This window comes from Phalangium opilio, unplaced genomic scaffold (assembly GCF_054372755.1).
Source record: "Phalangium opilio isolate 3A_F unplaced genomic scaffold, DU_Popi_V2 ptg000014l_1, whole genome shotgun sequence".
NCBI classification, from domain to species: Eukaryota; Metazoa; Arthropoda; class Arachnida; order Opiliones; family Phalangiidae; genus Phalangium; species Phalangium opilio.
In genome coordinates this window covers 1,734,198-1,757,730 of record NW_028324149.1, presented here as the reverse complement: position 1 = coordinate 1,757,730, position 23,533 = coordinate 1,734,198, and the positions used below count along the sequence as shown (strand labels likewise).

General features: G+C 36.2%; 4 protein-coding genes and 1 pseudogene across 7 annotated transcripts; 2 read left to right on the top strand and 3 right to left on the bottom strand.

Moving 5' to 3' along the window:
• Positions 1-58: 58 nt before the first annotated feature.
• Positions 59-4,105, top strand: hay (ATP-dependent DNA helicase hay). The gene is made up of 12 exons (XM_089865168.1): positions 59-245; positions 332-459; positions 521-598; positions 662-1,020; positions 1,090-1,164; positions 1,243-1,646; positions 1,712-1,922; positions 1,987-2,179; positions 2,253-2,521; positions 2,605-2,741; positions 3,348-3,711; positions 3,787-4,105. Exons 2-12 carry the CDS (start codon positions 438-440, stop codon positions 4,039-4,041), a joined length of 2,367 nt encoding a protein of 788 aa, XP_089721294.1. The 5' UTR covers positions 59-245; positions 332-437; the 3' UTR covers positions 4,042-4,105.
• Positions 4,102-20,551, bottom strand: LOC149705019 (transmembrane protein 198). Of its 4 annotated transcripts, none has more exons than XM_089865173.1 (6): positions 20,019-20,551; positions 10,003-10,341; positions 7,902-8,231; positions 7,556-7,789; positions 7,307-7,437; positions 4,102-6,357 (listed from the first exon to the last, which is right to left on the bottom strand). In XM_089865173.1, the coding sequence occupies exons 2-6, from the start codon at positions 10,313-10,315 to the stop codon at positions 6,217-6,219; spliced, it is 1,149 nt and encodes a 382-aa protein (XP_089721299.1). In that variant the 5' UTR covers positions 10,316-10,341; positions 20,019-20,551; the 3' UTR covers positions 4,102-6,216. The 4 variants fall into 4 exon arrangements, with proteins under 4 accessions (XP_089721299.1, XP_089721298.1, XP_089721300.1 ...); XM_089865172.1 differs by having other exon boundaries at positions 19,899-20,550; XM_089865174.1 differs by lacking the exon at positions 20,019-20,551 and adding an exon at positions 10,874-11,053.
• LOC149705020 (very long chain fatty acid elongase 6 pseudogene) lies at positions 11,247-19,632 on the bottom strand (annotated as a pseudogene).
• Positions 20,552-20,773: 222 nt separating the features above from the next.
• On the bottom strand, positions 20,774-22,140 carry LOC149705018 (snRNA-activating protein complex subunit 1-like). Its single transcript, XM_089865177.1, has 7 exons — positions 21,860-22,140; positions 21,758-21,785; positions 21,566-21,694; positions 21,349-21,489; positions 21,200-21,283; positions 20,984-21,133; positions 20,774-20,928 (listed from the first exon to the last, which is right to left on the bottom strand). Exons 1-7 carry the CDS (start codon positions 22,042-22,044, stop codon positions 20,785-20,787), a joined length of 861 nt encoding a protein of 286 aa, XP_089721303.1. The 5' UTR covers positions 22,045-22,140; the 3' UTR covers positions 20,774-20,784.
• A 367-nt stretch (positions 22,141-22,507) lies between these two features.
• On the top strand, positions 22,508-23,367 carry RpL37A (ribosomal protein L37A). Its single transcript, XM_089865178.1, has 4 exons — positions 22,508-22,667; positions 22,909-23,037; positions 23,113-23,195; positions 23,273-23,367. The coding sequence occupies exons 1-4, from the start codon at positions 22,665-22,667 to the stop codon at positions 23,334-23,336; spliced, it is 279 nt and encodes a 92-aa protein (XP_089721304.1). The 5' UTR covers positions 22,508-22,664; the 3' UTR covers positions 23,337-23,367.
• Positions 23,368-23,533: the final 166 nt, after the last annotated feature.

Sequence of the window (23,533 nt, the reverse complement as noted above, 5' to 3'; positions counted from 1 at the left end):
AGACGTCACGCTGTCCAGTTTCCAAATATTATTTTAAATTAGATTTCTTCCTTTATAATCCCTATAAATATATATAAAATGGTGTATTTCATGTTATTAATCAGAATCAACGTATAAATAAAAGATGCAAACCAAATTATACATGAGGTCGTTAATGTCCAAAAAATATGTTACTTATTTCCAGGCATAGTCATAGACTTTACTCAATTGACCTGTCGTAGTGTCTACTAGAGGTCACGGAGAAGGTTAGTTCTTCAACCGCGGGTCCTTTAAAGTCCGGATAATTTAACTGGCATGATTAATTTTCAAAAATTAATTATTTACGGAGCAGTGGCATTTGTGGGATCCCACGCTGCTATTCATATCTTCACAAAATTAACAAAACCAGAAAAAAAGGATAATCAAATACAGAAAGAAGCTTAAAAAAGAGTTGCATCATGGGACGAAATAAAGGGAAAGGTAAGTTAAATGTAATTAAACTTAAATGTTATTAGAATAAAATAACCTTATCGCGAAACAGACTTTAAAAAATCTAAAAAGAGGCGAGAATACGAAGAAGCTACTGTTGAAGAGGAAGATGAAGGAGATGTAGACAATGGTAAAGACGTTTACCTTGAAAATACATTAGCAAACTTATCATTATAATACCTTCGAAATAAAGCCGTTCCAGCGGCTGCGACCAAAAGTTTGACGGAAGGTTCAATCGAAGATGAGTTTGGAGCCAAAGATTATCGCTCTCAAATGCAATTACGTCAAGATCATTCCTCTAGACCATTATGGGTGGCTCCAGACGGTCACATATTCTTAGAATCTTTTTCCCCCGTTTACAAACACGCCCATGATTTTTTAATCGCTATCGCTGAACCAGTTTGTCGTCCAGAACACGTCCACGAATATCAATTAACGGCTTATTCCCTTTACGCCGCTGTTTCAGTTGGTTTACAAACATCAGATATCATAGAATACCTTAAACGGTTAAGCAAAACATCCATTCCTGAAGGAATAATGGAATTTATAAAGGTTTAAATTAAAATTTAGTATAAAAATCAACCAAAACTGAGTCCCGCTTCGTAATTTCTCCAAATATAGATTTGTACCGTTAGCTATGGTAAAGTTAAACTAGTCTTGAAGCATAATAGATACTTTGTGGAAAGTCCCTTCCCAGTATGTTACATTACGTTAACTTTCCCCGTCCCGTCCAAGACTTGAATCTGGCTAAAATCGAACCCTTTATATAAATAGGACGTCTTACAAACCTTGCTTAAAGACCCCGTTATCCAAAACTGTCGTATTAGAAGAGATACCGAAGAATTAGTTGAAAATACTGAAAAACTGCAAGGGGTAACTCAATTTGGTAAACCCGAAGCGGTAGCTGGAACTAGCGCTTCTTCGGAACAAAAAGCGTCAGGGAGTGGCGCAAATTCGAACGAAACTGAAGATGCCGCGGCTAAAAAAGTCCCGGATGACATTTTCAATTATTATGAAAAGATGGAGAAAGACGAGGATGAAGGAGAAGACTTGAAAACAGTTTCGTTCGAAGTTAATCAAGAAACGATTGAAACTATACAGAAACGATGTATAGAGTTGGAATACCCTTTACTGGCTGAATATGATTTTAAAAATGATACTGTCAATCCGGATGTTAAGTATGTCTATTCTTGACATCTATTTTTAGTCGAACGACAAGGAATAACGCAATTACTTTCGCTAGTATTGATTTAAAACCATCGGCAATGTTACGTCCTTACCAAGAAAAAAGTTTAAGGAAAATGTTTGGCAATGGTCGAGCTCGTTCCGGAGTTATTGTATTACCATGCGGCGCCGGTAAATCCCTAGTTGGGGTGACTGCTTGTTGCACAGTCCGGAAACGATGTCTCGTTCTATGCAATTCCGGTGTTTCGGTAGAACAATGGAAGGCGCAAGTAATTAAATGGCAGGCAGTGATGTAGAAGAGTTTCTTCTTTACATAACCAGTCACGTTTTTAGTTCAAAATGTGGTCAACAGCCGATGACAGCGTCATCTGTCGCTTTACCTCCGATGCTAAAGATAAACCAATGGGTTGCGGGATATGTATTACAACTTACTCCATGATAACCCATACGCAAAAACGTTCTTGGGAAGCTGAACAAGTTATGGCGTGGTTGAAAGAACAGGAATGGGGTTTAATGTTACTCGATGGTAAAACAAAGTAAAATGGTGCGCCTTATTAAAGCGCACTTTACAATGTGGTTTGTTTTTTAACTTCTTTCAGAGGTACATACTATCCCGGCTAAAATGTTCCGTCGCGTTTTAACAATCGTTCAGGCGCATTGTAAATTAGGTTTAACCGCGACTTTAGTTCGAGAAGATGATAAAATCGCCGATTTAAATTTCTTAATCGGGCCTAAATTGTACGAAGCTAATTGGTTAGAGCTTCAAAATAATAATTTCATTGCTAGAGTGCAATGCGCCGAAGTTTGGTGTACAATGACGCCTGAATTTTACAGGGAATATTTAGCTACAAGATCGTGTAAAAAATTGGTCAGTTGTCCTGTACTTTTATTAAAAGAATGTATATAGTATAGGGACATAGGCTTATCGGTAAATTTTTTAACCCCATGTAGTTGCTTTACGTCATGAACCCGAATAAGTTCCGAAGTTGTCAATTCCTTATTCGATACCACGAACGAAGAAATGATAAAATTATAGTTTTCTCTGATAATGTATTTGCGTTGAAACATTACGCTATCAAAATGAACAAGTAATTTGTAATACGCACACGCGTTTACGCTGAAACCCGAGGGGTCGGACGTTTAGGAAAAAGTGTACAGGATTTCGAAATCCAATTTGATTTCGTCGGATTTCGTTTGATTTCATTTGATTTCGTCGGATTTTGTTTGATTTCAGAATTCGATAAAATCCAATGGATTTCATCGAATTTTGAGATTTTTTCCGTGATTCCGTCGGATTTTGCGATATTTCCCTTGATTTCGTTGGATTTTGAGGTTTTTCGCGTGATTTCCTCCGATTTTGAGGTTTTTCCGCGTGATTTCGTCGGATTTCGTGATTTCTTTTGATTTTGGATTTCGTGAATTTTGTAATGGATTTCACGATTTCTTTACTGATTTTGCTTCTGATTTTGTGATTTCGCTTCTGATTTCGTGATTTCTATGTTGATTTCGTGATTTCTTTGTTGATTTTGTGATTTTTTTTACTGATTTTATGATTTCTTTACTGATTTTGTGATTTCGTTGCCGATTTCGGATTTCTTAAATTGGATTTCACGGGTAGCGTACGGGATTTCATGAATGACCGACCCCTCGCTGAAACCAAACTTACTTTAATTTAACATACCTACTTTTTATAGACCTTACATTTATGGCCCAACATCTCAAGGAGAACGCATGCAAATCCTGCAAAATTTCAAATACAATCCCAAAGTGAATACGATATTCGTATCGAAAGTCGCCGATACTTCGTTCGATCTTCCGGAAGCCAATGTTTTAATCCAAATCTCGAGTCAAGGTGGATCTCGACGTCAAGAAGCCCAAAGATTGGGTCGAATTCTCCGTGCTAAAAAAGGGGCGGTTGCCGAAGAATATAACGCCTTCTTTTATTCCCTCGTATCGCAAGATACAGTTGAAATGCACTTTTCACGTAAACGTCAACGTTTCTTAGTCAACCAGGGATACAGTTATAAAGTTATTACGAAATTAGCTGGAATGGACGAAGTAATCTAATCAATTATTAATCTTAATTATAAATAAATGAATTTATAACCAAATTAACCTTAAAAAAACAACTAGGAGAGTTTAGCCTACAATCTTAAGGAGGAGCAAACGCAATTATTGCAGCAAGTTTTGGCTGCAAATGACGCTGATGCTGAAGAAGAAAGAGTCGCGGGCGAATTAGGTGGTGGACGATATAACAGTCAGGTGTCTAGACGTTCCGGCAACATGAGTTCAATGTCAGGAGGCGATGACGCCGTCTATATGGAGTACAAGTCCTCTTCGAAAAATGCCTTCAAACATCCGTTGTTTAAGAAATTCCGATCTAAATAAAACTAATTAATTAATTAATGTAATAATTTTGTTTTTTGAGCAATAAAGATTTCTGATGAATTATTCATGAGTTATTGCCATTCTTTATGGGGTGTTTTATTAATGGCTTACATATGATACATGGGTTTTCATTTTAGTTGTTGCTTCTATATATATAAAAAAGGGAATGTTTAAAATTAATATTGGTTGGGGAAATAACTTTTATTTAGTTTTTAGGTGTTTTAAGATTTGTTTTTTTTTTTTTGTGGGAATTTACGTTAACGCGTGTTGTTTTAAAAGTTTTTAGAAGTTAGCAACATTCTTTCTAAATTTCCAAAACTTCTTCGCGCAGTAGTTTAAATACCAACTTACCAAGTAATGGGGGGGGGGACACTGTTTTCTTTTAGGAACTCAAAAATAAACGTACGGGTTCTGGGCAAATTATCTACAAAACTTTAAAACTTACTCTTACGCAAGTTTGTGTTTTTAAATTAAAATTTGGGAACATTAATTAATTAATTAAGATTGGATTATAATTAATTTGTTTCGAGATCAAAGAATATAAAATTAGTGTGACGTATTTACCTAAAAAAAAAAACACAAAAAAAAAACAAAAACTAGATATTTACACAATTTCACGGTTTTCTAACAATAACGGCTTGAAATCTCGGATAGATTTGTTAATTTGTGACTTTTCGCGCCCGTTTTCTTCTTTTTTTTTTCAATGACTAATTTTTTTTAGTAACGCTATATATATTTGTTTGTTTCTCATGTACTTCTTTGATCATGATACAAAACCGTTTACCCCAATCTTCCGTTTATCTAATTAATATATTTAATATATTTTCGAAGACTTTTCTTCCGAGCGTAACAAACACACGACAAGCTTTTTCTCGACATTAAAAAGTTCACTGAGCAAAAATAATTAATGTTAAATAACAATTTTAGTCAAAAATCTCGTGTAAAGTTTTGACTTGTTTACAAGTTTGTTTGTTTACCACATTTAAAAAAAAAAAATGCCAACGACATCGCGTATTTTCAGTATTTACCGCATGAACATCAAGCACCATTTTCATAGGGATTTTTGTGTGTGTTTGTGTGTATATTTCTAGTCACCGGTTTTTTTTTGTTTCGTTTCGTTTCAAAAACAATTTTCATGGTTTATAAATTATGTTATTCAAATTAAAATTAGTAAGGTTGTAGAGCGTAATTAGAGCTTCAATTTAAGACAAATTACGTCAAAATCGGTCAAATATTAAGCGATATATGACCGGTCAAAGTTTGACCAGGCGCAAGAATTATTTTTCTAGAAAAAGTGCGAACTGATTTTACGAAATAATTAATATAATGATTAATTATTGACCGATTTCGACGCGATTTGTCTTATTTTAAAGATAATTCTACGCTCTTTCTGATAATACCACTTTCCATAAAATTTGACCTATCAACATTCACTAATAAACGCGGAAGAAATTTTACAACGCGCAGTTTTCAAATTAAAATTAGTAAGGTTGTAGAGCGTAATTAGAGCTTCAATTTAAGACAAATTACGTCAAAATCGGTCAAATATTAGGCGATATATGACCGGTCAAAGTTTGACCCGGCGCAAGAATTATTTTTGTAGAAAAAGTGCGAACTGATTTTACGAAATAATTAATATAATGATTAATTATTGACCGATTTCGACGCGATTTGTCTTATTTTAAAGATAATTCTACGCTCTTTCTGATAATACCACTTTCCATAAAATTTGACCTATCAACATTCACTAATAAACGCGGAAGAAATTTTACAACGCGCAGTTTTTAATAGACGAAAAAAAAAAAAAAAATGTTTTCTTCGTAAATATCGGATCGGGCACTTTTTATTTTTTAAGTATTTAGGCAATTTTCGTTTCGACCTCCACTCTTTTAATGTCATAACATTAATTCCAAAAAACACCTACATATCTATAATATATATATCTAATATCCGTTCATTGAGCTTTTTATTTTTTTGCCACAAAACACGGAGTTGGTTTTAAAAACCCACATACCGACGACCGTACCATTTAAAAACGAAAAAACAAATACTGAAGATGGTTATAGTTTTATATCGTAAAATGATCCTTCGTGACGTCATTGTAGAAATATTACTTTTTTTTATCGTGATGGGATAACGTTGAAATTATCCAGCGTCTAAAATTTTTTAAGTTTGTCATTGTATATGACTCATGGTCGTTGTGGTACTTTCCGAAGGATTCAAAATAGTTAAGTGTGTAAAGTGGTCAGCTTGAAAATTAGTGACTGTGGCTTCGGGGGGAGGACAGACTTTTTTCTGAAGTCCTTGGATGTAATTCTGCCAAATGCGAATGCGCATGACGTCATGGACGTGTCATCGAAAGTCGAAGGTTTAAAACACCCGTGGCGTACGCAAAGATAAAACGGGGGGGCGGAAGAGTTTCGTGGGATACATACAATTGGGATTAAAATAAGCGGTGATCATATTTAAAAATTAAATACTATGTTATAAAAAAGCTAATTAGCTAGTTTGGTTCTAATAATTAATAATAAAACTAAAAATTAACAATTAATTTAAAATAAAAAATCACACGCAAATAATAAATTTAAATATTTTGCAGGCACGCGGTATTAATGGAATGGCTCTTAATTAGAGATGTGAAATTACCAATATTTTACTGAGAAAATACCGAGGTATTTTACCTAGCGCAATATTGGTAAATTAGCCTTATTCCTGATCAGCGCCATCTACCCATAGCGGTGACTTTGAGAACTACTGTAAGCAGCAAGCCAATCAGATGTCGCTAAAATCTGGTGACGTCATTTTTGGTAAGACCCGAGAGTGTCCGTCAGTGACGTCACCAGATTTTAGCGACTTCTGATTGGCTTGCCGCTTACAGTAGTTCTCAAAGTCGCCGCTATGGGTAGGTGGCGCTGATCAGGAATAAGGCTAATTACCGTTAATTTACTTGCGACACATCTCAAACAAAACGAGTAACAAATCTAAAGCTACGATCTAAGAAAGCTTGCCGCGTGGTTTGGTGGAGTAGGTTGATTCAAAGGAAGGTACTTTAATAAAAAAATTTAAAGGAATAATCCAATAACAAAGCGCGCATTCATTTAAAAAAAAAAAAAAACCAAAAAGAGAAAAAAAGAAAAAGAAAAATTGTTAGATGCGCAAAAAAATAATCGAAAACTATTTGTTTGTTAATAAAGCCAAGTGTATTAATTGAAAGCTTGTTTTTTAATTAATTTTATATTAAAAAAAAAGGGTAAATGATAATTACCTGAGATATGACATCTCCGTGGGCTGTCCGAACTTGATATAAATACCGATATTTTCTTTGTCTTTGTTCCGCTTTATTTTCCTCCTGTCGTATCCTTTGGAGGTTCAACTGGCGGGAATGCCTGGACGGCACTGTCAACAACAACAAATAATAATAATAAACAATTTAGAATCCCTTTTATTAACCCTTCTTATAAATAAATAAATAAACAAATTAACAAATTCCGGAGTTTTTTTTAGTAAACAATACCTTCTTGGTGATGGATTCCTCTTCCGGTGATCTTCCATTGCGTTAAGGCTCCGACAAAGACCATGGTGGGCCAAACGGCCAAAATCAACCACGAAAACCAACACGGATTCAGAGATATTGCTAATCGAACGCGATCCCAAACCCACAACACCATAATAAATTTCTCTATGAAATAATCCATACTGATGGCTAAAATGGCGCCACCATAAACGCTGGTCCCCAATATTGTGCAACCTATGAAAATAATTGCCGAAATCGAAATACACGAAAGTGAATTAGGCACTGGGAAGGTTAATTTACTACTTTCTTTTCATTTCTATTCGCTATTGGTACCACAGAATCCTACCTTTTTGGAAGAAAAGGGCTAGAATGGCTCCGGTTAATCCGGAACTGAGTAGGATACCACAGACGATCCAAATGGTGTCAGGGACGTACCAATGGTACATGATCATTAGGGACGCGATTCCCGCGAGTAAACCGAGATGTAAGCCGGTCATAAAGAGTCCGACGTATTGCACCAACATGGTTATAAGTCCGAACAATAGACCGGCACCCAATGAAATAGCCGCGTTACCACTCGTCGGTAAGAGAGACTCTTCCATACAGATGACGTACACCACGACCGAACCGAAGATAAAACCCGTCAAAAACATTACGGCTTTGAAACAGCGGTAACCTAGAAAGAATTGAAGGAAAATTTTTAATTGAAAACCCATAAACCTATTGTATATTTCTTGTAGTAACAATTTTCGACCAACAAAACTTTAATTTCAGTATACAATTTTAAAACTGCCTGATACTTCACACCCATTTCCAAATTCACATAAGTTTCTGGGTATTCAATATACTGTGGCAAGCCTTTTTAACATACGATCACAAACGTGAGATGACATCCTTGATCAAAAAGTTAAAAACAAACCCAACGCCTTCAATACATATGTCTCAAAAATATTTCCCATACCATTTTCGAGCACAATTTATGTTTCATAACAAAAGGTCAATGACCCCCGATTTCCAAAACAAAAAAGTGTATATAAAGATACACAAAACTCCATCGCATATATAACAGAGCTTGTATGGAATCCTAAAAAAAAATAAAACACCAACACCATCCCATGCACTCCTCCAGACGGAGCTAAGCTTTCCCTCTCTGCTCTTGGTCTTCCTTCATCCCAAGCTTCTCCCAACCAACCAACTACGTCTGGATGAGACTGGAATCCACCCAGTCTCGAGATTCGGGAGTTGAATCTATGGAGCTTTCCGCGTAAGGTTTGGTAACATCCCGAGATAAACGTTGGGAAAAGGAACAGCTCGAGCGAGAAAGATCGGTTTCCATGGCAACGGAAAAGGGAGGATATAGCCACTAGCGGAGAGGACAAGTTCTCTTTTATTTTAGTCTCTTGATACGTAACACTATCGCCGCGCTCGTTGCTATGGCTTTTGGGGAAAATACCAACCAACGCCCCCGGGCTCCGAGTCCGCCGCATGTGTTAATTTACAAAACTATATATAGACTGAACACGTTAGACGTAGGGACTAATTTAGCTACGTACTTTAAAGGTAGATACTCCCAAGTGTAGGTGGCATTGTAACGAAAGCTACGGCGGATTAACACGCCTTAAGAAAGACAATGAAAGTCTGTGCAAACTGACTTTGGGTATGGAAAAGTTTTTCGATATAGGGATATATAAGGAAACCCATTAAGTACTCAAGCGAATACGTTAATTTTTAATGCTAAATGCTTTTCATTTTGGGCGGGAAAAACCTTTAACCTCTAGTATTACTTTAGGGTTTTACCGAGAGATGAAAAATGACGTTTAAGAGAAATATTAATAATTGTTGTAACCTCAACTTCCTCAGGTACTGTATCGTTGGAAATGGACGATAATTAATGCTATCTTTGGATTATTTATTTAATTACTCTGGTACTGATTACTGTAACCCTAAGTATAAAGTATCGTAGGGAATAAGTAGGGCTATCATCTGTTCGAAGGATTTCCCCGTATCTTGGATAGAATCAGATTTATAAGACTTTAAAGTGGAGATGTCATATGGACTGAGATTTAGAGAATCAAAGCTATCTTTAATTAATTTCTTTAATAACTCGGAACCCGGTTATTGCAACCCCAAGTTTTAGATACAGTTTGATAGAAAAGAAGTAGGGCTATCACATGATCAAAGGATTGCCCTGTACCTCTTACGGACACAAAGTTCAAACGCCCAAATAGAACCCTGGGGTAGGGAGTCGAGAGTATGCTATTTATAGATAAATAGCCAATGACGCTCGCGATCTAGGTAAATCCTAAGCTTAGGCGTTGCATTCTAAAATAAGTAATTTCGCGTGAATCTTTTATGAACCGCTCTTAAAAAGATCTCAAAACACATTCTGAAATCCCAGTTCCAAAACATCGTAACTCAATAGAATATTAAACTTTTTAGAGACTTACCATAAAGGGTGTAGACTATTCCAAAGACAAGGTACATTCCACAAATGACGGCCGTTGTGATGTCAAAATCAACGTCCAAGTAAAGACATCTGGGGTCACCTTGATCGGGTAAGGTGGCGTTGGTTGTTGAGCCACCTGGTAATGACGTAGTCGGGCTAGGTATGGCGAAACTAGGCACTAAAGTGGACGACACGATGGTACTGCTCTGTAAGGTCGACGACGTCCAACTGGTCACGTCAGAGGAAACTGACGTCATGACGTCATCGCCGACAGAATCGTCCGTGACGCCGTTAGACTCGGGTGTCGTTGTCATCTTGGTGGTGGTATATTAAAGTTCACCTGAGGAACGAAAAAAAAAAATAAATAAAACATTAATTTTAATTATAGATAACCGTGTGTTCAAAGTATGAACATTTCCCGTAAACACATATCCTATTTATAACTAAATATCATCCATGCACAAGGTGTTTCGATAAGTCTGCCCTAATTTAATGGGTATGTGTTCTTCGGGTCAAACTGAGTGCAAAGTTTCAAAGAACGCGAGGTCGACAACGTTTACTTATGGAGATATTGGTTCCCATATCAACAAGAAAATGGTCAACCATTTAACGGTATATTTCTTCAAGATAAAGATTCAATAACGCTCTGTGATTGAAGACTATCATTGAAGACTGATATGTCTTGCTCTAGACGCGTGACTACCTCCTTGTTTTAGGCGCCCATCAATGTTTGGGAGCACATATCTCAGTGCAGACCCAATGACCCAAAGAACACACCATTTAATTTATAACAGACTAATCAGAAACACCCTGTATGTTTGGTATGCGCGCCTGCGAGGTGCCAATGGCTTCAACGAAGGCGGTGTATTCACCGATAATCTTAGAGAGGTCCAACTACTAAGCAAGGCTTCATAGACGATCGTCATATTCCACCCCCAGCAGCAGCACGCTGTCAATCTGTTTAGGATTGCAGGCTCGTCTCTCCCCGTGAAATCGGACTCTCTCTCTCTCTCGATCTTTTCCGCTGCAGGCATCACCATCCTCCAAACCATCCCCTCCCCCCAATCTCATTCCGCTTCGACTCCCACAGTACCAACGCTTCCCTATACGCCTTCCTTGGCTTCCAAAAAACCAAGTCAAAAGCCCTAAACAGAGCCGATATAAAAGTAAAACACTCTCTCCCCTTACTAGGAAAAGCAAAGACTGCAGTCTGATAAACCGTTATTTGAAACCATCTTTTTTTTAAAGTGTTAAAAAAAACTGCCCCTTTCCCTTCCTTCAAAATTTAGCAAACCCCCCACCGTTTCCGGATGATTTCCTTTAGTTTAAAGGAAAGGTTGAACTTGGGTTGTTTTTATTAGAAAGAACATGAAAATTGAAAGATAATAAGCAATTAAATGAACTTAATGAAACTTTAGGCCTAAATACACGGCAGTCGGATAATATAAATTTATAACACATCGTCGTCTACTTCATTTGCTGCAACCCCAATTACTTAGTATCATTGGAAAGGGGACAAATAGGACTATAACATACTCGAAGGACATCCCCGTACCTCTAATAGAATCAGAGTTATGAGCCTCCAAAGTTAAAGAACACTTTTTCTTAATTACTCGGCCTCTGTTTGCAAACTTAGTCAAATATTACAAATTTCCATGAATTTAACAAAAAAATTCTAAATTTCTTTGAGTTTCCCCCTGCCAACTATTTATTTTCCTGAGTTTTCCAGATTTGTATGAACCCTGCTAAGGCCTAACACGTCCACAAATATGTTTCTCTTAAAGAAAAAAAAAATAAATCGACTCCAAACACATAAAAGAAGTATTGATTATCGCCCAGTCTCTAAGTCTAAACTGTATAAGTTTCCATTCAAGCGAAACAACAACTTTCATCTCAGAGTTTTGAGAAACTATTCCAGATTGAGAGAGTTCGTTTTTAGCCATATCGTAGTATACGATAGGCTCTTAGTTTGACCCGAGCCGTCCGTAATAGTAGTGGCCGGGGTTGTCGCTTCGTTATCGTCAGATTTTAGCTTAAAAGGAACTTTATATTACCACAACCCACCCATAGGGGTAACTGGGCTCGGTTAGAGATTTAATTTTAATTAAAATTTTTTCAGGTCAGACCCGGGAATCAAACCCGAGTCGCTGGCGTAGTAGACAAACACTCTAACCACCGAACCATAGAGACTCGATAGAAACTCCGAGTTTTTTATCATTTATTTTTGTCTCTAAAATGTCGGGGTGATGTGGGGTGGGGTACCTCTTAATCTGTGGGGTCGGATACTTTTGAATTTTTATCTGTGGGGTCGGATACTTTTGAATTTTTATCTGTGGGGTCGGATACTTATGAATTTGTATGTTTGGGGTTTTTATATTTATTTTCTTTTTATGTATGTGCTAATTATATAGATAACGATTTTCCCCGTTTCCTACCGCGCTCCGTTCTCGTTCGGTAGCTATCGTCATCTATGTTATGTTTGACTGGAACGTTTTGGCGGTTAATTCAAATGTGGGTTTAGATAGAGCTAACATAGTGTTAAATGAGCGTTATGCGTTTGATCATTTTAGCATTGCTAAAGGTAATTCGAGGGGATAATCACTAAAATGCGTAATCACTATAACTGAACTTTCTCTTTCAAAAGTTTCTGGGCATAAGTCCTTGTTAGAAATTTATAAGATGCGATAAGTGTGCATCGGCATAAGTCAATGCTGTAAACTCATCGAGGGGATTATCACTAAAAACTATCTGTTCTTCGATTCGCCGGAATATTAGAATTACAGCATAAGTAAATTTATACGGTTATAATTTAATCACTGTTTAGAGTAGGGAATCGAGGGGCTATTAACTCTGATTTTATGCACGGTAAATCAATTAAGCATAGAAAAAGATAGCGCTATTCACTCATTAGGGTAAGGTATAGAGGGGTTATCCACTCATTAGGGTAGGGTATAGAGGGGCTATTCACTCGTACGATATGGCTACTATTACGAGCCCTTGGGCTGTCTTGTTTTCTTTGTAAGTAATAATAATATTCCTAATAAAAAAATCCCAATAAGCAGAAGCGGCACAAACGGCGGGATTTAAAATCATATTTCAGATAGAAACGGTCGAATGGGATTCTGTCCAACGGGAGGACACCCAAATGATTATTCTCACTGTCGATATGAACCTGGTCTCTTTATTAAAAAGCATATTTTTAATAAACGTTTAAATTATTGTATAAATACAGAAATTGTTCGAAATACAGCTGTCTCAAATTGATACAAAAAATACACTTGGAAATAAGTTTCAAATATATATAGATATTATCAAATTAATTTAGCTTGTAACTCTTCTTTTTTGTGGAATCAACTTTATACCGATGTATAAAAAAATTTACAAACATGAACAGCAAATATAATGCGAAAGTCAAGCCAACTACTGTTTCTAGAAGTCCGGTAGTACATTCGTGTCCTTGCAAATTCGCTTTCAAAGCGTAAGGAGCGACAATAAGGCCGACAGCAAATTGCGCAATTTGAGCCGTCGTCAAAATCATAGAAACTTTAATCGGGATATTGAATTTAGCCGTTTTCAACGCGAAATATGAGTACATGAAAGAGTGCACGGTAAAATTCAGCGCTATAATCCAACGGCAGGCTCCCGGAGCATTTTGGGCGTACGCCCACAAAATCGTCATGCTTAGAACGTGATGAGTCAAATGCAGTACGGTCAGTTTTTGTTTCTTTAAAACGAGAAAAATGGTGTCCAAAAGTTCGGGAGCCTTAGACAAAACGAAAGCCATAGCCCAAAATACGCTAACATTGTTGGCGTTCGTGTTACACACTGAAAATTCCATCCCGTAGTTCCACAGTACGTAAGTTATCTCGGGAATCGCTCTTAACATACCGCAGATACTGAAAATGGCCAAAGAAGTATTCCATATCATGACCACTTTTTGAATTTGAGCCGGAGGTCTGTTTTTCATGTACTCTTGCAAAACGAATACGGAGATCAAGTAGATCAGGGCAATGTAAAGACTGTAGTGCCAATGGTTTTTGAACCATATAATTCCCCATTCTTTACTAATTCTCGTTTCGAACTCTTGGACGAAGGCGTAGTGAGGATACCCGGTGTAATCTTCGGGAGACATCACAACAAGTAGTTAACAGCTCGAACTCTAAACTGAATGTAACGCGATTCTGCTTAATATCATCTACTCTTATCACCAACGTTGGATTATCGCGTCATTCTCCTTGTTATTCGTATTAAAATGAAATAATTGAGAAATATTTATATTTTGCTTGGAATTCAAGGAAAAGGGTATTAGAATCTCATATTTTAAGGCTGTTGAAATAAGACTAAAATATTCATTTTTACTTCCCAATACTTCCAAGTACGGTAAAAAAAAACCTCAAACCACATGTCCCTTTGACTTTGAAATATTTAATATTCATAATTATATTAAGAAATACCCGTGTCTTACATTTTTTTGGCTTGGAAAATCTGATATATATTTTGAATTTCGAACCAACGGGTAGATATAGGACTCGAGACTTGAATTATATTATAGCCTTTTTAGCCATATCGTAGTATACGATAGGCTCTTAGTTTGACCCGAGCCGTCCGTAGTAGTAGTAGTAGTGGCCGGGGTTGTCGCTTCGTTATCGTCAGATTTTAGCTTAAAAGGAACTTTATATTACCACAACCCACCCATAGGGGTAACTGGGCTCGGTTAGAGATTTAATTTTAATTAAATTTTTTTCAGGTCAGACCCGGGAATCAAACCCGAGTCGCTGGCGTAGTAGACAAACACTCTAACCACCGAACCATAGAGACTCGATAGAAACTCCGAGTTTTTTATCATTTATTTTTGTCTCTAAAATGTCGGGGTGATGTGGGGTGGGGTACCTCTTAATCTGTGGGGTCGGATACTTTTGAATTTTTATCTGTGGGGTCGGATACTTATGAATTTGTATGTTTGGGGTTTTTATATTTATTTTCTTTTTATGTATGTGCTAATTATATAGATAACGATTTTCCCCGTTTCCTACCGCGCTCCGTTCTCGTTCGGTAGCTATCGTCATCTATGTTATGTTTGACTGGAACGTTTTGGCGGTTAATTCAAATGTGGGTTTAGATAGAGCTAACATAGTGTTAAATGAGCGTTATGCGTTTGATCATTTTAGCATTGCTAAAGGTAATTCGAGGGGATAATCACTAAAATGCGTAATCACTATAACTGAACTTTCTCTTTCAAAAGTTTCTGGGCATAAGTCCTTGTTAGAAATTTATAAGATGCGATAAGTGTGCATCGGCATAAGTCAATGCTGTAAACTCATCGAGGGGATTATCACTAAAAACTATCTGTTCTTCGATTCGCCGGAATATTAGAATTACAGCATAAGTAAATTTATACGGTTATAATTTAATCACTGTTTAGAGTAGGGAATCGAGGGGCTATTAACTCTGATTTTATGCACGGTAAATCAATTAAGCATAGAAAAAGATAGCGCTATTCACTCATTAGGGTAAGGTATAGAGGGGTTATCCACTCATTAGGGTAGGGTATAGAGGGGCTATTCACTCGTACGATATGGCTACTATTACGAGCCCTTGGGCCGTCTTGTTTTCTAGGCCTTGATGATATATATATATATATTTTTTTTTCTTTTGCTGTATTTTCCGTTCGAGCGATTCCTAATTTAGGTAACATTCTTTCAGCGAATCAAGTCTGCACTCACAATCTTGAAGAAGTTGGTTAGTTTTTTGGAGAGATGCGGGTATAGATAAGATGATGGCAAAAAGCCATCCACATGCAGGAGATATTCCTAAAGAATCTAAGAACTTGGGGGTTAGAGTGTGAGAGTGGTATACGAACGAAGTATGCAGCCAAAACTAATTATAGCACATCAACAAGATAATATACCCGTAACCGTTGACCTAAATATCTTAAATTTGATGGAAGGAAGATTTATTATACATTTTTAAAACAACATATTTCAATACCAATCGAATTTGTTTACTCTAAAAACAACCTTTTCATTTTAATGATGCCGATGCTAATCTTAGATAACTTCTAATTATGGTTTTAAATACATAGCTATTTTTTCATTTTAATATTAATTCCCTGACCGATTAAAAGTCCTTTTTATTTTCCCATTCACATTTTTCGTAGAAATCCAGCTTGTTCTATCAGATAAAACCCATAAAACTAATCCACTCGTCATGGATTATTCTTAGTCATTTTTAACAAGTGGAGGGAAGCGTTTGAATAGGGCAAACTATTTTCAAACTACTCGAGAGGCCCATATCGGATTACTACTAGATTATTCTCGGATATGCGTTATTTTTAAACACATATACAGGGTGTTCCAGAGTGGCAGGACCGTAGTACAGTGGGGTAGTTCTATGGGAAATCAAATGGTCCCTGAATAGAAAATGTAACTTCTATGATTGATTTTGCCACAGGGGACGCCCTGAACAAGTTATGATTCATTGGAGTATTTTACAGACGACCCCTTTATTAAACCATAGCATTGTAATCCATTTTCTTACTTAAATTTAATGGAGGGCCAATCATGGCTTATAAAAAGGGTTGAACTTGGGACAAAATTTATTTCCCATATGGGGCTGCCAGAGAGGTGTGGCTTAAAATAGCTCCTCCCCCTTCCACCAAAATGGCGGAAAACTTCACAGAGTGAAAGGCTCCTGATTGGCTAAGTTAGGGTCTGACGCTTAGTAGGGGAGATTTCACCCCTTTACCCACTCTCTATAGAACCATCCCACTGTATTTCGGTCCTATTATAAATTAACATTTTTGTAACACCCTGTACATACACCAGGCTGCGAGACTTGAACTTATTCTTAAGGTATGGATTTTTATAAATAAGGGCGTTTCACTTTTACCATATAGACCTATAGGTACCTCAATCATTTCGCGATTTAATAATAGTGCTCAGCTTAAAAACAAATTCACGTATCTTTAAACCATTTTCCATGGTAGTTAAACCCTTTTGAACGTAACATAACCCCCCCAAAAAATGAGGAAATGCGGTTAAACTGACCTCTTAACAACGCACCATACCTCGTTAATTATACTCGAGCTTTACGTGCTAAAGTCTCATGCGGTAAACCTTTGTTCAATCAATCAACATAACTCCAGGTAAAGAATAAAAAATAAAATATATTAAACTAGTTGCCTGGTTAAAAACGCGTCACGCAAATATTTATTACTGACCCAAATGTACAAGTATAAAGGTTTTCCTTCAATTTATTTACTTCTATCTGGTAAAAGGTAATAATAGAGAAAAAGAGAGAGCGAGAGACTGTGGAGTCTGTGCTATTGAGGGTCTGTTATATTATTTCTTTAAGGGTGATGGTACCGTACTCTCTGTATCAATTGACCCCCTGCAGCGTAGCTAACTTAGTAAAGAATGATATTGGCTGATTGAATCGTCTTCAAGTGTGGGAAGCCTTTTTACCACCACGCAGACAAACGTTCTAAAAGGAATGGTTGCTTATTTCTTCATTTAGTTCTTTCCCCTTTTTAGCTTTTATTATTAGAAAGAGCGTATGAAATAATGTAATTTGAGTTATTTGTGTTCCAATTAAAGAAGATACGACTCGAGCAATTAAGTTAATATAAAATATAATTAATGTTCGTGCTAGTAAATGGTCTTAATTTAACAGAAATTTCCAGCTATTACGAGTTTCCCAAGCACCTTGGCAACCATTCTAAATTATCCATGATATATTCCTTAATATTTTACACATCTTCCAAATATTATCATCTCAAATGCTAGCTCTTTGGAATAAAATAAAAAAAATAAGTTTCCTTTAATCCTATTGGCTAGCTGATTTTATCTTCTGCCTCGAGAGTGAAAGCTCTTTCTATTCAATTCAATTCTCAAACAAGCGACAAAGATTACCTTTATGCGATAAAAGACAGACTGGCTTTAACTCCCAAAAAGACGTAACTCCATTCAAAAATGAACTTAATCACTATTTGAAATAATCTTTTAAAGTTTCGTACCACTGTCACCCATAAAGACCATAAAATCATAAGATATGTACCATAAGTTTGTCACTGGTAACAAACTGGAGCTTGTCATGAAGTGAGGTAGGTAGGTCACAGATTCGAGGTAAAGCGACGCCTGGTCAGGCGCTGCTGTCAAATTTGGGGTTAGTACAGACTAAATAGGAAGATGGAACTTAAGTCTTGCAAAATTAACCACCGAGTGTAGGACTTCAATTCTCGCTTGTCGTTCTCGAACTAGTTATCTCTCAGTAAGCCTCTAGCATTACGAAGTATAAATAGTGTCATACTTATGGAAGGAACATATCTCATAAACTTACGTAAAGACCCGAAGCAGTAAGCCTTGGGCTGTCAATATAAACACACCGAGTTTAACTGGTTTTTAGGTCTAATTATTAGCGGCTAAAATATAAAGAACCAGATTTTCAATGTCATTAAGGAATTCCGGTTTCCTTATCGTATTGATTTTGTCCTAGATTAGTGGAAGAGTTTCGTTTCAGGACAGAAAATCTCGAGTTTAAATTAAACGCAACTCGTTCTACATTTTAACGAACTCGTATCGATTTCAAAATATAGGTATTTAACATAATTAATGAAATAACGATCGTATTAAAATTTCAAGGCTAAATTCAATTCAGGCTAAGGCCCAGAATTAAAATAAACCTTGATGGAGGTTGGTAATTGAGCCTTAATCCTTAAGGTCATGAAACCCTATAAAAGGGAGCCTTATCTAAAAATCGAATCGTCTGTCGGGAGAGCAACATACTTAATTTACATAACGTTTTATTGATAAAAACCTTCCATAAGTTTATAAGATATGTTCCATAAGTATGACACTACCTATACTAGCTAGAAACTTAAAGCTCGAGCTAGTTCGAGAATTGACTACATACACTCGGATAATTTTGCAGTCTATCTAGTCCTATTTAGTCTGCATTACTAAGCCCCCTTTGACAGCAGCGCCTCACCAGGCGTCCTTCGCTTTACCTCGAATCTATGACCTACCTCATTCACTTCATGACAAGCTCCACTTTGTAACCAGTGACAAACTTATGATGGTAACATATCTTATAAACTTATGGTCTTATATGTGTTCCTTGTAAGTCAAAAAAAAATATATAATTATACTCTCAGGGGATGATTCACCGTTAATGTTATTTTAACGGCATTTTTGCAACTTTCCTTTTTAGGTATTAGGTCATTTTTTATCACCTGCTAAATATCTACTGGCAAGCAAACACGGTCATAATAATACCGAAACCTAACCGTTGTTTTTAACGAGAATTCTAACCAGTCAGGCGTAACCGGGACGAAGCTTATTAATACTCGGTCCAGCCTTGTATGAAATTCCTCGAAAATCTTAAAGATTGTTTCTTTGAAAAAGGATCGATGGTTGTTGTTATAAAACTGGTTAAAAACCCACTTATTTCCATGTAAGCAAGAAGCGATATCTAGTTTACTAGGGAGAAGTTATAAATTCGCAAAATTTCCAGCTCTTTATCTCCAGTCCAAACCAACGTAGACGTGTCCGGAGTTAATCCCCGCCGCCTCTAAATTACAACCAGCATCTCATTGGTTCTTGAAAACTCACGCCAGGGCGACGCGAATGACGAAAATTACGTCGCATTAAGTAAGGCTTATTTAAAAAGCAGAAATAACAAAAAAACCAGCGGAAATTCTTCCAAAAGTCAAGGGAAACAACGCGGACAAAAACTGAAGAGGTGTTTAACAGTTGAGTGGGTCATTTTTATAAAAAATGTAGGAGTTTATAATTTAAACTTTTATACACCTAAAATGCCCGAAACCATCAATGAAATAGTGAAAAATTTATGGTTTAGCTAAGCTCCAACTAATTTAAAACATATTTAAACTTAACTTACCATAGATAAAGTATGTAATCCTTTTTCCGCGCGTTTAGGTGTTGATTCTAGTTTGGTAGTTTATTATCCAAATATATCGGTCTTTTTGTGCCATTATCCACATAAAACGGGTTTTATTACCTTGGTTTGCCGATAATAATTAGGCCTAGCGGTATTTTCACTTTATAGTCTTGTTGCATTTAGGCCTTTTCTCGCCTACTGTTTTTAACACACACGTTAGGCCTATTTCTCCAACAAACGCAACGGAAACCGTACCGTCCGTAGATCTTCGATTGGATTGGTCGAGAGCCCCGACTCCGCGCTGTCTCTTACGGCGGGCCCGAAATGGGGAGCCTTTGAAGCCCGAAAAATTGCACTTCAAAGTCACCGCGGCACCTACGAGTTAGATTTTTTTCTTCTAAATATCTAGAAATCTATTCACTCAGCTACGCGTTGCAGCATATCATTAGATAAATGCGCGGGAAACTAATTAATTCGCGGTCTCTTCTTTCAGAACTACAAAATATCCCGCCAGAACCGCGAAACCAGTATTTGGGATTATTTTCTCATGGTAACGTAACGTTACGACTAGTTAGTTACAACCGTCTGTCACTCACCTGAAACTGGTGGCAGCAGCCTGCCGGGCTTCTTCTAAAAGACAAGACCGGACTGGTAGGGGATGGTGGACTCTATTGTGAAAAATCGACCAATCACAAAGCGATTTTTCAGGCGGGACAAATACACGTAGGGCCATCTCGTAGCAGTTATTGTTGAGGACTTAACGTTAAGCCTAATGGCTTAAAAAGCGCCCCGATAAGCTTACTTTTAATGTTTTTAATTAAAAATATGCCTGTTTAAATGTAATAAATTAATAATTGTACAATTATATTTTGATAAAAAGTTTATTTCAGTCTTTTGACGTTGAAGGTTTGGTAACGAATTTGGATGTGATAGATTTTGGTGCATTTGGTTTAGTAGCCAAGGCCCGATTTCTAATATCACGCCTTACAGTTAATTGTTTTGACGCATTTTTACCAGTATTGGAATTATACTGAAAAATAAATAAGTCAGAACCATTTCAATTAAGATTAAGACGTTTTTCTTACCTCAGGATCATTAAATCTTTGTTTCAGATCATTTAATCTCTCTTTAAAGTGTGTTATAAAGTCTGGATCATAAACCCTTAGATTTTTAATGGCATTTGAGTCTTGTATGGATTTTAATGAGGAATATTTATCATGCAAAAGGGACAGATGCTGAAATAAGGCTTATGAAATTAATTACTCAAAGAAACAATTGATTGTTAATAATGTCCAGCTTACATCTATTTGTTCCTCTGAAATGTATTCTTCAATAATTGACCTTTTTTCCAATGGAACTGGCTCAAAGTTTGATTGGTTCATATCCTGAGATAAAAAAAGGCTTAAGTTAATATAAGCCTAACTTGTAGAAGAAAATGTCTATAACTTACTGTATCAATACGGTAAACAAAAAGAAATGCATTTTTATGGAATAATGACCAGAAAACATAACCAACATCAAAATGAAAATTAATTTGAGCCTTTTCAGCAAAAGATTTGAATTCTTCCATGTGTTGAAGCGTAACTCTTACCTTTTTAAGTGGGAAAACATTTTTTTTTTTTTTTTTGGATTATAAAAATTGGTTTTAGAAATATTGGTAAACTTACTTTGATTTTGTCTTTAATTGGTTGTCTAAAGTAAATGCCATAAATAAAATACAAGAAGGCGACTTTGTTGTTAAATACTTCCTCATTGCTAAATGCTTTGACCAGACATTTGAAACATTCATCTATAAACTACTGAAAAACATTATATCTTTGACTCAGTCAAAAAGGTTTAATGTCAAAATATTTACTTACTAAACCAATTTCCAGCTCTTCTCTATACCTGGAATTATGAAAATTATTAATTTCAATTAGTCGTTAGTTTTTAAAGGTTACTAGGTTAGGCTATTAACTTACATGAATATGCAATCAAAGCTACGATTTTTCCAAATTTTAGCAAAATCTTCAAACCTTAAGGTGCCATTAGCTTTAAATTCTTCAAGAAAATCGCTAATATCAATTTGAAATCCTTCTGACACGTCTTTTGCTTTTGAAATTCTAGCCAAAGACTTCGGAACTTGGTCATCCGACTGCTCAGCCATCGTTAATTAAACAAAAATTAATTATTCATTAAACAAATCGTGAAAATGATATATTCCCATTGTCGTATTTCAAAAAACTAGCAGACAGTCGAGCAGATAAAAAGAATTTATCTTTTGCGCGAAAAATAGAATGTCCAGAAATAATTACGCTTATTTCCGCTCTTGTTTTACAAAAACTTCAACCCAGGGCCGGAAATAAGGGAAATTTCTTATAGGACAAGTGTCCAGTGACGCCCCCTTTGACTGGAAAAATTATAGGACATTGTCCACTGAAGTGTGCAAAAATAGTGTCGCATCTTCATAGTCAAACTATCAAAACTTAGGAAAATTTATTGGTCAAAATGTCCTGTGACCCCCTTAGTTTTTAGAAAAATTATGGGACATTTTAAAATTTTATTGGACAATGTCCAGTGTCCTGTGCTTATTTCCGGCCCTGCTTCAACCTATATTAGCTTTATTTATCTAACGCGCAGCTTATGCATAGAGTTTTCACAATAAAGCAAACTCTGGGTAAACCCTAAAGACAGTGTTGCCATCTATTGCTTCTATAGAGAGAAAAACCTAAGCCTAAAACTTGTTTCCTTGCGTTTAGCGACAGCCGACGAAATCGTATATTCGAAATGGTACGTTTAAAATCCATCTAAATCATTCCTAAAATTAAGTTTAATATTAATTATACAATTAAAAACTGTAAATCATTACTAAATTAATAATACGGTTACATTATTTACCTTTAATAAATTGAAAATTAAGTGATTAAGTTCAAATTGGTGCATACGTGACTAAGGCTTAGCATCGGATTGTTAATTGAATTTGAACATTGCAAAACCGAAAGTAATTAATATTTTTAAACTTAATTTTTAGGCGAAACGTACCAAGAAGGTTGGAGTCGTCGGTAAATATGGTACCAGATACGGTGCTTCATTGCGTAAAATGGTGAAAAAGATTGAAATCACCCAACATTCTAAATACACATGCACCTTCTGTGGAAAGGTAAGCATTTTTGGCCTATTTTTAATCAGTTATATTAATGAAAAAAAGCATTAATCATTCAATTTTTAACTTCAGGAAACCATGAAAAGGACGTGTGTTGGCATTTGGAAGTGTAGAGCTTGCCAAAAAACTGTAGCTGGAGGAGCTTGGGTCTACAGGTAATGTTTATCTTCCGTTAACCTTAACTTATTAACTTCAGTTTTAATGATTTAGTATTCTCTCTCGTTCTTTACAGCACAACGGCCGCTTCAACAGTCAGGGGTGCTGTCAGAAGATTAAGGGAAATGAAAGAACAATAAAATGTTAATAAAAAATACCTTGTATATCAAATTTTTGCGTGTTGTGTCAATTATTACGTACCTATCATAGTTAGATCTTCATGATGAGGCCTAAATAGAAGTTTCTAGGCTTAATTAGCCCCTTAAAGCTGGTGAAAATAGCTTAACAAACTCTTAGCAGCTATTTTGGCCCATTTTTCAGGCCTTAGGTTACCAAA

Bases quoted from the DNA above. Each gene is read 5' to 3' on its own strand.
- hay (XM_089865168.1), top strand. From the start codon at position 438: ATGGGACGAAATAAAGGGAAAG. The intron at 1,021-1,089 runs GTTTAAATTAAA...CTCCAAATATAG, and splicing joins GAATAATGGAATTTATAAAG to ATTTGTACCGTTAGCTATGG. The intron at 1,647-1,711 runs GTATGTCTATTC...TACTTTCGCTAG, and splicing joins ACTGTCAATCCGGATGTTAA to TATTGATTTAAAACCATCGG.
- LOC149705019 (XM_089865173.1), bottom strand. From the start codon at position 10,315: ATGACAACGACACCCGAGTCTAACGGCGTCACGGACGATTCTGTCGGC. The intron at 8,232-10,002 runs GTAAGTCTCTAA...AATTCTTTCTAG, and splicing joins AATAGTCTACACCCTTTATG to GTTACCGCTGTTTCAAAGCC. The intron at 7,790-7,901 runs GTAGGATTCTGT...TTATTTTCATAG, and splicing joins AGCCCTTTTCTTCCAAAAAG to GTTGCACAATATTGGGGACC.
- LOC149705018 (XM_089865177.1), bottom strand. From the start codon at position 22,044: ATGGCTGAGCAGTCGGATGACCAAGTTCCGAAGTCTTTGGCTAGAATT. The intron at 21,786-21,859 runs GTAAGTTAATAG...TCATAATTCCAG, and splicing joins AGCTTTGATTGCATATTCAT to GTATAGAGAAGAGCTGGAAA. The intron at 21,695-21,757 runs GTAAGTAAATAT...GTTTTTCAGTAG, and splicing joins AAGAGCTGGAAATTGGTTTA to TTTATAGATGAATGTTTCAA.
- RpL37A (XM_089865178.1), top strand. The intron at 23,038-23,112 runs GTAAGCATTTTT...TTTTAACTTCAG, and splicing joins CATGCACCTTCTGTGGAAAG to GAAACCATGAAAAGGACGTG. The intron at 23,196-23,272 runs GTAATGTTTATC...CGTTCTTTACAG, and splicing joins GGAGGAGCTTGGGTCTACAG to CACAACGGCCGCTTCAACAG.